Source organism: Apodemus sylvaticus, chromosome 3 (genome assembly GCF_947179515.1).
Source record: "Apodemus sylvaticus chromosome 3, mApoSyl1.1, whole genome shotgun sequence".
In the NCBI taxonomy this organism is placed as follows: Eukaryota; Metazoa; Chordata; class Mammalia; order Rodentia; family Muridae; genus Apodemus; species Apodemus sylvaticus.
Window position 1 is genome coordinate 70525445 of NC_067474.1, and position 13120 is coordinate 70538564.

Here is a 13120-nt window from a genome sequence, read left to right on the forward strand (position 1 = left end):
AGGGTCCTATACTCCTATGAACATTTTTGTTTAATTGGAAAATCCTGTTTTATATGTACTTAACATTCTTTTATAAAATTGAGATTTCATTTTAATTTCCTTATACAAAATATAAGACTAAGATTTATTATGCATAAGAGTACTAATGAGTATGTTTTACATATATAAATTCATTTAATGTTTATATCCCTAACTTCTATTGGGTATCTATCTACCTATGTCTATCTTCTTCTTTTTTTTTTTTTTTTTTTTTTTAAAGATTTATTTATTTATTATATGTAAGTACACTGTAGCTGTCTTCAGACACACCAGAAGAGGGCGTCAGATTTCATTTTACAGATGGTTGTGAGCCACCATGTGGTTGCTGGGATTTGAACTCAGGACCTTAGGAAGAACAGTCAGTGTTCTTAACCGCTGAGCCATCTCACCAGCCCGTCTCTCTTCATTATACAGATAAAAGCCTAAAGTTGGTAGAAGTTAAGAATATGGCCAGGGTCACAGGGCCAGGAGCTGCCGATTCCCTTAATCACCACAGCTCTCTTACCCCTTGGATTACACTAAGGATGGAGGGGGAAACAGAGAGCTTCTAAAGCTCTAATATGACAAATAAAAAAGTTAGCTATTATCCTTGAAAAGTAGGAAGAATAGTCAGAGTGGCCACTTGCAGTGGCCCTGACAGACGTGTCTACAGCATGTCCTAGAAATGCCCGAAGGAGCCAGAGGGCAATGAAGGTGTTTGGTGGGGGGAGGTGAAAAACTCGACTGGGAAAGGAAGGAACAAGGGCTTGTGTGAGACCACCGACATGAGGTGTCATGAAGGACAAGCCAGTATACCCCAGCAGTTAAGGCCAGGACCCCCACCCTGCCTGGGCTGTAGTCCTCAAAAGATGCAGCAAGCCCTCAGCCTCTCTGTAGCAGCTCCCGTCTGCAGGAAGGAGGCAATCATATGCCCAGGCCATCGTGTGAAATAAATAAGTTAATTATTGTGCTTAGAATAGTGTTAGTTACACACTTCTGCTTCCTAATGTTTGGAGGATAGTCTGAATTTTTAGAACTAACATTACTGTTTACGCCAGGCGGTAGTGGCACATGCCTGTAATCCCAGCACTCTGGGAGGCAGAGGCAGGGGGATTTCTGAGTTCAAGGCCAGCCTGGTCTACAGAGTGAGTTCCAGGACAGCCAGGGCTATACAGAGAAACCCTGTCTCAGAAAAAAAAAACAAATCCTAAAAACACAAAATCAAAAAACCAAAAACAAAAGAAAACAAAAAAACAACATTAATATTTCATCAGCAACAGCATTCTTGAACTACTTTGTAAAGAGGCAAGAAAGCAAATAAAACAGGAAACCAAGAAAAAATAAAATACAGAGTCCAACTCTCTAGGACCTAAAGGATAATCTAAAAGCCAGTCTGAGAAAGAGACTTTCCTGCCTGGATTTAATTCATCCGTACATTCTCAGAATTAAGAATGTAAAGTCAGCTAATTTGCAGGAGGGAACAGGAACCTACAACACACCGGTGATCCAAGGTCACATTCTTTCAAGGGGCAGAGACAGGCACATTCCCTCTGTTACAGCCTCATTTCACCATTTGAATATTCCTCTATCTTTGCTGTCTAAGGCAAGGTTAGATCCATTGCACCAATCAGCAAGAAGAGAAAGACACTCATCTACTACCTTCTCCCCCAAACCATACTGAGACGAGTCAGAAAAGCCCCCAAGGCAAAGAGATAGGAAATGGTCCTGAGAGGATGACTGAATGAAAACACACCCGGGAAAAGCCCGATGACATTCCATACCAGGGTGGAGGCATCCTCCTCCCCTCTCCCCCAGGGATAAAAACTATAGGAGTGGCTTGGTAACAGGAAAAAGAAATGAGTATTTTAAAAGGTGGGTGTTGTGCTACAGAAAACAGGCCTGGTACTCAGCCTGGAGCTTTTTTAAAAAGTTTAGATTTAAAAATATGCAACATCAGCCCCCCCCTGCAGAGGGAGGTACCCACTTATGCTCCTAGCTGGGAGGTGGAGGGAGGAGGGTGGTGAGTTTGAGTCCAGCCTAGGCTATGAAGATACCCAATTTTAAAACACTAAGAGTTGGGAATGTAGCTCAGTGCTATAGTGATTGCCTAGTTCCATATGACTTTGGGTTTGATCCACAACAGGCAAAAAGAGGGACAGTATAGTGAGAATTCTGGACTTTTGATTTATTTACAAAAACAAAACAAAGCAAAACAAAAAACCACAGCAGTAGGCAGGAGAGATGGCTCAGAGGTTAAGAGCATAGACTGCTCTTCCAGAGGCCCGCAGTTCAATTCCCAGCCATGGTGACTCACAAACATCTGTAATGGAATCTGATGCCCTCTTCTGGTGTATCTGAAGACAGCTACAGTGTACTCATTAAAAACAAACAGACAAACAAACACAAGAAATAATATGGCTGGTTAGTTCAGTTGGTTAGAGCTAATAATGCCAAGCTCGAAATCTCTGTACCGGCCACATATGTCATATGTTTGGGCAAGAGAGATGACTCAGCAGTTAAGAGCACTGACTGACTGACTACTCTTCCAGAGGTCCTGAGTTTGATTCCCAGCAACCACATGGTGGCTCACAACTATCTGTAATGGGATCCGATGCCCTCTTCTGGAGTGTCTGAAGACAGCTACAGTGTACTCATATAAATATAATACATAAATCTTTTTAAAAAAGAAATATTATAATATGTTTTCACATTAATACCAGGTATGAGGATATGGGGCTGCTTTGGACTGTCCAAAGCAGCTGACTATGATTTGTCTCATGCTCTATCAGGGACATAGTTTTGCCAGCTGCAGATAGTTTCTGAGACTGTGTGATATTTGGAATTCTGGGAACTTTTCAGAGGGTGTATAAAGACTAGGATTTTGGTAGTTTTTCATTTGGGACCTTCACAAGTAAAACTGTTATTCAGACTCAGATTCTATGTCTCAAATATATGCAGGGGTTTCTCGGCAAGTATGGACAGAGGTTGACTTGCTAGAATATTCATAGTATCAACCTTTTTCTTAGACAGGGTCCCATTATGTCACTGAGGGTGGCCTATTACATAATAATTCTCCTGCCCCAGTCTCATGTCTGCTGGGATTACAACCCTGTGCCATTATCCCATCCTCTAACTTCAGTTTTTCTTTTCTTTTTTCTTTTCTCAATCTGTAGCCTCCCTCTGTGGCATGGAACTTGCTACACGGGCCAGGCTGGCCTCCATGTCCGTGATCTGCCTGCCTCCAGTTCCAAAGGCTGGCACCACATCTGGACTCAGGTAGAGTAAGGGCACTCATCTTGCTTTATTTCTGTCTGTTCTTGGTTCTTTGGTCTTTTATATAAATCTTTAGAATTATGTTATCCAAATATTATTCCAAATTCTGTTGAAAGCTTCATTGGAATTGCATTAAATTTACATATCAATAGGAAAAACTGTGTCTTGAGTTTTCTATTGGTTTAGGCATGAATGTAGTACTTTTCTCTCAGTCACCAAGATCTACTTCGGCTTTCTCCATAGTCTTTGCTATATACACATGCAAATGTTTCTAGTAACCTATTTTACTGTCTTACCATAATTGGTATTTTAACAACTTTTTGTTTATTAATGTAGACAAATGCAACTATTCATAGAATGTAAATTCTATGAGTGTACCATTTTTATATTGATGATTCTAATACAACAGGGCTCCTGATTTTTCTTTTAGTATCTCTGTACCTTTTGTTTCTTCTTGTCTTGTAGAAGGTCTGGGATTTCCAGCATAGTTTGAATAGGTCTGTGATAGCAGGTACCAGTTCTTGTCTCTGCCTTTTAAAAATAAAGGTATCTTTAAAGTTTACTGCTGCTATAATGTTTCCTGTAGATATCCTTATCAGCTAACAAAGGCTTTCCAACAACATTTCTGTGTTTGTGTGTGTTATGTATCCTTATCAGCTAACATAGGTTGCTCCAGCAATATTTTTAGAATGTTTGTGTGTATGTGTGTGTTATGCATATACATGTATCTATACAAGTATTGGTGCCTATGTATGTAAGTGGAGAGGCCAGGGGTCAACATAAGATGTCTTCCATAACTGTTCTCAATTTTGTTTTTTTGGTTTGGTTTGGGTTTTGTTTTCTGTTTTGTTTGTTTGGTTCTTTCTTTCTTTTCTTTTTTTTTTTTTTGGCTTTTTGGCTTTTTGTTTGTTTGAAACAGAGTTTCTCTGTGTAGCTCTTGCTAGCTTTGAACTCATAAGAGATGCACCTGCCTCTGCCTCCCAAATGCTGGGACGAAAGGCGTGCAGCATCACTGCCTGGCTCCACTTTGTTTTTAAGAGAATTTCTCAAGAACCAGCTCTCAGAATCCATCGAACTCTACCTCCGTGCCAGCTTCTACAGCTGCTCGGGATCCAAACTCAGGTCCTCATGCTGGCACAGCAAGCACCTTTCCAGTCAGCCATTTCCCTGGTCCTTCAGCATCACCCCCCTCCACCACCCCCATGCCAAGGACTGAACCCAGGACCTCTTGCACGTTAGACAAGCACTCTTATCACTGACCTGCACCCCCAGCAAGGAGAGCATTTCTTACTAGTAGTTTACAAAATAATTTGTTATAAGTAGAAGCTAAATGAAAATGAAGGTTCTTTCTGTATCCGTTGCTGTGAAAGTATTTCCTTTCTAATCTATAAAGACAGAAAACGCTACAGATTTTCTGATGCTGACAAGACCTTGCTTTTTCTAGAATAGGACCTAAAAGTCAAGACTTTCAATGGGAAAAATTAGCCGTGAATTAATGCAAAATAATAGCTATCTACCACGCCTTGTGTGATGCTAATCTTATTTACCCCAAACCTTGTTTCCTTCACAGGGTCCTCCCTGATTCAACATCCGAGCTCTAGAAGCATTTATTATTGAAAAGCTCATTTGATACTTTATCTGTGCTTGCTATTCTATACGCACTCTACCTACCAACTAAAATACATGCCCTTGAAAGAGCAGCATCTACAATAAATTCTTGCTTAAAGTACTTAAAATATCCTTAGGGAGATATGGAAATTGTGGAAATTAGTTGATAAGAATAACAGAGAGGGAGAGAGAAAGGGAGGGAGTCAGAGAGAGAGTGAGAGAGAGAGAGTGAGTCAGAGTCAGAAAGTCAGAGGGGGGGGGGAGAGGGAGAGAGGGAGAGAGAGACAAGACAGGCTGGCCCCAAACTCCACTTCCTGAGAGCAGAGTTTCCATGAACCACCATAGCTTATTCAATCCTGGGAATCACTGTATAAAAGGCCAGCACTCCAGCTGAGTTATGTCCCCAGCTCCTGTTTTAATATCTTAAAGTCAGAGAAACTTTGAAATCAGTCTAAATTATCTTCATGTATTTCCAGGGCTTTGTCAGTCAAGCACCCTGACCACTCTTGATACTGTGGGGAACTTAACTTTTTCTTGGTGAGGACGGTCTGCCACTAAGCTTATCAGTTGTGGAACTATGTGTGGCACAGATCCACCTGTGGGGCACAGAACCTCAACTGTGATGCAGAATAAGGCTTCAGACCAAATGGAGAGGGGAGATCTTTCCCCTCTAGTTAATTTTTAGCAGCAAATTACACTTTTTCTCCTCTGCTCTCTTGCTCTAGAATACAAAATACAGCTCCATAGTGCTGGTAATGTTTTAGCAATGCTACTATACAAAGTTACTGTTTTTCCAGATTGCAGCTCTCTGCCTATTTTTTCTACACTGAAACGTTTTCTTTGTAACTATTCTGCTCTGACCTCATCACCTCCTCTAATCTCTAGAAGGGACATGGGAGTGGCTAAAAAGCAGACTACTGGAGCCAAGCTACCTGGATTCAAACCTCACTTGGGCATTTAAGAGGTGTAATTCCTAACAACAGGTTAACTGATCTAACTTACAGTACCTTTCTTCATCTGCCTTCTGAGAACATCCACACACCTTACCTCGGGGGTGGGCAAAAATTAAATGAGTGCTTAGAACACTCCCTACTTCTAGTACTAAATAGATGGGTAAAGCACAATCAGTCTCAAGCCCCGTCACTCCCAATCTCTCTCCTTTCCTCGACACTTATGGGGCGTGGTTGTTCTGGTGATGGGGACTTCCGGGAGGTCTCCAAGGTAGAAGGAGGCAAAAGCACTAGGAAGGAAATGGCTGCGCTCTTTCCATACCTGCATGCATCCATTACCCAGGAAGAGGGAAAGCCGCAGAGTGACAATGTATAGTCACCATTGCTCCGTTAATTACGGGATGCAGGAAGCAAAGTGGGCATATTTACTTAATTAGCATTAGAAGAATTTAGGAAGCATATATAACTACAGTTTTCAAATATTCTTGGGACCGGGCTGGAACAGGCAGTATTTAAAAGTCTATGAAATACTGACAACCTCCCTTTCATTAAACGTATTTATGTAAGGCATTGGTGGCCAGGAGTTGAGGCTGTTGTAAGAAATCAGAAATCATCTTTTTGGAGTCTGGTAAGATAATTTAAGATTCTTTCTACCTCTAAAATCTTGGTAATCCTGGCATGAGTCACGAAGGTGTTACAAGCCTAGTATGAGTCACACATCGCCAACGCACAGCCAAAGACAAAATTCCTCACTTGGTGTTTGGCACAGTACCATAGCTGCAGAAGAGGAATTCTAGCCCTCGGGCTATGTATACCTCAGCTCAGAGAAACAAAACTTTTTTTTTTAATTAAACACATCATTTAGCTGATTCTAGACTTCTTTTTTAACCCACAAATACAATAATGCACTAATCCCAACTGAGACCTGGCAAAAGGTGTGCATCTATCAGGATTAAGCCACAAGCACTCATTCCAGTTACTCTGCAGAGTTCTAGCCGACAGGTTGTGGGCAGGCAAATGACAGGGAGAGACAGGACAGGTGGCCGGAGTGGGTGGGAGTTGGGCGAGCCCACACATGACCAAGGGAACAGGACAAAGGCCTTGGAGAGCACACTGGAGTAGGAGGCAAACTGGAATGCCTTAGTCTGCACCCAGTGCCTGGGTCTGGCCTGAGAAGCGGACAGCGACAGCGGCGGCCGATGGAGCAGCGGCCGCCAGCTCGGCTCTGGGAGCCAGGGGACCCCAAAGGGGTCCTACTGACCTGTGGCTGGGCCTCACTCAGAGCCACAGGGCCAGGCGGGTCCGGCTGCCTAGGCCGAACAAGGCACCTGCTGGGCTTCAGCGCCACACCGCGAGCCCAGGAGTAGCCGCCCGGCTCTGGGCCCCCACGCGAGTCCCGCCGTGCCGCCGCCGTGCTCGCGGAATGCGGGACAGCGCCGCCTCCCGCCCCGCCATGCCCGACCGAGGAAAGAGCGCCCGCCGCCATCGTGGGAAGCGCACACGGGGACCAGGGGCCGCGGTACCTGAGAAACCAAGGGCAGAAGAGTCTGTTCCACTGAGCGCGTTCTGATCTCCAGTCCGGAGTCGAAGGCGAAGCCAGAGGCGTTGGAGGAGTGGACAGCTCCCGCACCGCCACCGCCAGGGATTGGAGAAGCGGCCATGGCCCTCCAAAGATAGTACAGCGCGCTATCCGCACCTCTGCCCGCCCGCCAACCAACCTCCCGGTTGCCCGCCGCCTCGCCGCACCGAGGCCCCACCCCTACCCTTGTGCCACTATTTTGGCCCCGCCTCCATACGGCCCAAGGCCCGATTGCCCCGCCCCAGGCCTGCACCACAGCCCTGGCCTTCGAGGCCACCCCACTCTAGCTAGTTCTGCCCGGCTCCCTAGCCTAACTCCCTCTACACCCCGCCCACTGACCCACAGTCTGGCGCTCAGCAGTCCAGGCTCATCAGTTCCGCCTCTAGGGTGGCACGCCCCCCACCAGCTCCGCCCTAATACCTGGACGGCCCCACCCATCCACGGCCATTGTCCCACCCCGCGGGCCCGCCCCCTTGCCACCCCAGTGCCTCTTTCCTCAAGGGTGTGTTCCACTGCACAATTTTATCTAGAGCGGGAGAATCAAGCCACCTGAGAGCTTCCACAAGTTCATGTGGCCTCTTACCAAAATATAACCGTCCCCAACAAAGCCTCCCACCATTTGCCTCAAAAATCAATTCTGAATTCCCATAAATATGTCGACATGTTTTGATGGTGTTGTGATGGTGTTGAACCTCTGCCCTAAAAATTACACTTGTAACCATCTTTCTTTCAATGGCTTCCGAGGAAAGTCAGTCCCATTTCACCTCCACTTCTGTTTATATATTTCTTACAGAGTTGATTATAGATCTCTTACAGAGTTGAAACATTTGATAATACATTCACATAACTATCTTGATACTCAGCAAGAAGGCAGCGGTGTATCTTGCAGTTATCTTTAGAATTCATCTTCATGAGAAAAACAAAAGTTTGGGCTCTGTTAAATATTCTTTTAAAAAACTTTTAATAATTATTTTTAATGTTAGCTAAGAACTCGCAGTGTGTTAACTGCTCCTTGAATGAAAAGATGTGTCTGACTGAAGTCACTTAAGGCTAAGAACCCATTCTCAGCCCAACCATGAGCTCACACAGAATCCCTATGGGGAGAAGGGTGCCAAAGCTCCTTTTCCTCCCGTTTCCAGGAACAAAGTCAAGGCAGGCATTCAGAAGCCTGCATCTTAGAAAGGATTCTAGACTGACGTTAGGAAGGATCCAGCAACTGACTAAGCAGCACAAGGAAGCATTTTTGAAGGACCATAGCTGCTAATGAGCACATGCGGGGCAAAATGGAATCCGAGACTGGCTTTCTCCATCCATCGCGTTAGGCGGATGGGCTCAACTTGCAGTATTGGAAGGGAAGCTGCAGGACTGTTTCCCCTGTCAACGCAGCATGGGTATCTCTGGTAATGGAGATAGCAAAGCTTACGCTTTTCTCACAAAAGAAGAGCTCCAGAATTCAACTCGTCCTCCAATTCTTTTTTTCTTGTAAGTTGTGTCTACATGTGGGCATGTGCCTGTGAATGCAGTGCCCTAAGGACAGAGGCATCAGATGCCCTGGAGTTGAATTAAGGGGGTTACCAGCCATCCAACATAGGCGTTAGGAACTGGATACGGGTCCTTTGGAAGAGCAGTATGCACCCTGAACTGCAGAGCCATTTCTCCAGACTCCGCTCCCAACACTTACCTTAAGCCTCCCTCACACTATCTCCAGGGCTGTGCTCCGGCCAACCCACTGGGGACTTCTGTCTCGGCTATGGGCGCTCTGGCCTCTGTGTGGTGTAAACACTTACTCCTCAGAGAGCTTCCCTAATGTAAAATGACTCAATTTCATAAAAATACTGGCACCAGTATTGATATTGGTGCCAAAGGTATGCAGGGAAGGTATGGATAAAGTTCACATTCCTCAAGAAGAGGAGTCGAGGTTTATCACCTTGTTCATCCAACATTTGTAACTTTATTTCAAAATATAAATATTTTACATTTTACAAAGGTGTTACATCAGTAAGTTGTAAAAGCAAGTTAAAGCTAAGCAACGGCCTTTGTGTGATAAAGAATATTTATTGTTTCATTGGAACACTATTTCCCTTCAAACCACCTCCTTCACCTGAGAATGCAGAGGCAATATATTTTCAGAGAAAAATAATTACAATGGTATGTTCAATTTTACTTTCACACTCAAACAATATCTGGAGCACAATCCAAGTCCCCGAACAAGTGGCACTACAGGAACAAAATATAGAAAGAGTTACATTTCTGGGTCACTCCAATACAAAAGAATTGGTTTTCACAATAAACAGTGTGAAGATCTGTTTTCATACCTTTCATTGTATACATAAAGCTAGAAGGAAAGACCAGTATAAAGAACTTTGGACTTGGAGTCAGAGACTCTGTAACCAAATTCTGGCTCTATCCTTTTAAGATGTAAACCTTGGAGAGAGGAGGGCAAGAGAGGGGGAAAGAGAAGGAATTACCAACAAACTTTTCAAGGCTTCTAAGACTTTGTACAATCACTATAATACTGTCTGGTTCACAGGGTTGTCCCCAAAGGTGTCTGAAGTTTTTTGTTGTTGTTGTTTTTGTTTTTTTAAGATTTATTCATTTACTATATGTAAGTACACTTTAGCTGTATTCAGATACCCCAGAAGAGGGCATCAGATCTCATTATGGATGGTTGTGAGCCATCATGTGGTTGCTGGGATTCGAACTCACAACCTTCAGAAGAGCAGTCAGCGCTCTTAACCATTGAGCCATCTCTCCAGCCTGTGCCTGAAGACTATAAAGTGCCATACAAAAGCAACTGCTAAGATGCAGTATCAACATCACCAATACATTTGCATTAACTAATTATTGGGTAACTTGCAAAATCAAACACAAATACTGACTTTGTGTGCCACATGTGGGAAAGAAACTCCTTCTTGCAAGGACAACTCTGGGCAGCTAATGTGCCATCTTTCTGGTTATCTCATTGCACTGCTGGGACTTGTTACCAATGACATCTCACCACGGTAACAAATTCACTGCCAGTATCTTCACTGGAAATCATCTTCTAAAAGACCCGTAAACTTGACCAAAAACTGGTTGAGATGCTCAGAGAAATGGGGGAAAGGATAGGAGAACAATATCAAGTGTAACAGTCTGTCCCCTCCTAAGATTAAAATGTGTCATGGCAGAATACAAATTCATAGACACCCCAGAGAAAGGAAATAACTTAGCATTCCTCAATTTTAATTGACCATGGAGTCTCCCCTTCCCTGGCAGTTTTTCTCTTACAATTCTATTAACTCTGCAAACAACTGCTATAAGGAACTTTCCACTTTTCTATTTTCTCTTTTTTATTTATTTATGACAAAAGTGGCTGAGCTATGAAGAAGACAGAGGAGGAGCAGAAGGCAGGGTGAGGGAGAGAGAGGATCTGTATTTCACTCTGAATTCTGCTGTTAACTGGCTGTTGCATAAGCTACTTTACCTATATTTATTTCCTTTTCTAAAATAAACATATAATCTGATTACAACAGCCCATTCAAGCACCAAGCTTTTGTGACTCTGGTAGGAAGACTCTTTACCTACAATTCTCCAAGTGTTTTTAAGCTATCGAGAAGGCTGTTTAGTGGGTTCAGATCTTAGTTTTTCCCAGACCTTAGTGAGTTAACACATTTGATAGCATAATAAGCAAAGACTAGAAACTGATAAATAAATAGAAAATAAAAACTAGTTACTCTTTGCAGGAACAAACAATTGGGAGTATATTGCCATAAGCAATTTTCACTATAAAAAGGGCAAAGGCCCACTGTGATGCTCTCGGAGGCTATGGGAGACCCTCAGAAGATTCTGGAAGGTTAGGACTAGAGCATGGTAAGTATTTCACCATAAACCAGGTTAAAACCTCAGGACGCCACCTAAACAAATATATTCTAGTCTAAACCCTTCTGGCCTGAGGTTCCCAACACTTCTTGCCACACTTCTCAGTCACCTAGCAAAGTAGGAAATGGAGAAATGCAGAAGGCCTAAGAGTTCACATCATGGTGAGTTCACATCAAGGCCAAGGTTAGCCAGAAGACCTTTCCTGCAAGTGCTCTGCTGTCTATACACTGGTAGAAAGAGCTGCCATCCCCAAAGCCAAAGAGTTTGGACACAGGGCCTCTACAAAACACATCTTGGTCACCACTGTCCAACCCAGGCTCATCTCAGAGCCCAAAGGGAAGCAGCTGGTTCTCAGGGAAGAAGGGTCAAAACTCTTCATGGGTGCATTCTCCTGAACTATGAGCCCCTGTTTACACACACACACACACACACACACACACACACACGCATAAAGTAGACAAAAAGTCTGCCTACAAGTGGCGCCCAGACAAGGCGTTAGGCAGAATAGGAAACTTAGATCCTAATGCCATGAGTCAGGAGGATATGAAGGAATGGATACTCTGTTTCAGGACATCAACCAATGTCAGGAGCCATAATGGACCAAGCTAATGAGCAGGTGATCATCCTGAAAAGGCCTGCTTTGGATTATTATATAATCTGTGCAGGCATATCCTTATTAAGCAAAGCTTTAAGGGATTCATTTTAGGAAAGATCCCTGCTATTAATATGCCTTTCCTGTTATTATTAAACATATATAATAATCACTAAGTAATAGCACACCCCTTTGGAGCAGATCTCTGTAGATCTATGAAGGTGTACTGTCTGTGGTGATGCTATATAGACAAATAGGTGACTTCTTAAGTCTTAATGATGATCCTATAAGAATTCCTAAAATTTTATTTGTGATTATTAAGCTTTTTTATAGCAGGACTGCTATTAGGTCCTTTTCTGATAGTCAAAACTGCAATGAGAACTCTGCCAGTCTCCCAAGTGTCACCAATTAATTGCTCTTAGATGGTAAACTTTTTCCTACTCAGAGCACATTAAAATAACTAACCAAAGGTCATAAAAATGGACCTAGGACTTTTTTTTTTTTGGTTTTTCGAGACAGGGTTTCTCTATGTAGTCCTGGCTGTCCTAGAACTCACTCTGTAGACCAGGCTGGCCTTGAACTCAGAAATCCACCTGCCTCTGCCTCACAAGTGCTGGGATTACAGGCGTGCACCACCACGCCCAGCTGACGTAGGACTTATTATAGGTGCTAGGACAGAAGATAAAATATTGACAGTGTTTATCTATACAAAACTTCACTAATAACTTAGATATGATTTTAAATCTGCAGTGAGCCTCTGGAGCTGAAACAGGTGATGGATGTTTAGCCAGATAATTATTCCTAATGGATATGCATGTAAACATTCTCTGTTGTAAACTTCTATTTCAATTCATGATTTGATTTTTTATGTGAACTTGTGATGAACTTTGCAACATGTGATAATGTATTCTGAAAGATGTAGAAGTACAGAGGACAAAGAGATGAGGAGAGAGACAAGAATTTTCTTGCCTTACCCCACTTAAGAGAAAAAATTTTCCCTTTCCCTGCTTAGGATCTTTCTGCTTTTCCCCTTAGATAGCTTTCATAGCAAACTTTTTACAATGTAGTAATAAATGCTATAATCATTTTCTAAGTGTCCCTTTTTCTTCCTGTGACTTCTGATTAGCAGGCTGAAAGTTAGAGCCCTGAAGTTCCTGCTGAGATAATACAAAAGCTACTTAATCCTTTGCAGATTGAGGAAGAAGAAACTGCAGTTTCTGGCCTCAAAGGATCACAGAAGAC

At 43.2% G+C, this 13120-nt stretch overlaps 1 protein-coding gene across 2 annotated transcripts in view; it reads right to left on the reverse strand.

Annotated features, from left to right (window-relative positions):
* Window positions 1-7611, reverse strand: part of Ctnnal1 (catenin alpha like 1) — a 54580-nt gene extending 46969 nt beyond the window's left edge. Inside the window, exons 1-2 of one of the 2 annotated variants that reach the window (XM_052176518.1) lie at window positions 7373-7611; window positions 3733-3822 (exon numbers count right to left, since the gene is read on the reverse strand). In XM_052176518.1, the coding sequence (XP_052032478.1) occupies window positions 3733-3822; window positions 7373-7510 (228 nt within the window). In that variant the 5' untranslated portion in view covers window positions 7511-7611. The remainder of the gene's footprint in view (window positions 1-3732; window positions 3823-7372) is intronic. The other variant, XM_052176519.1, reaches the window with a different exon arrangement.
* Between the last annotated feature and the right edge of the window lie 5509 nt (window positions 7612-13120).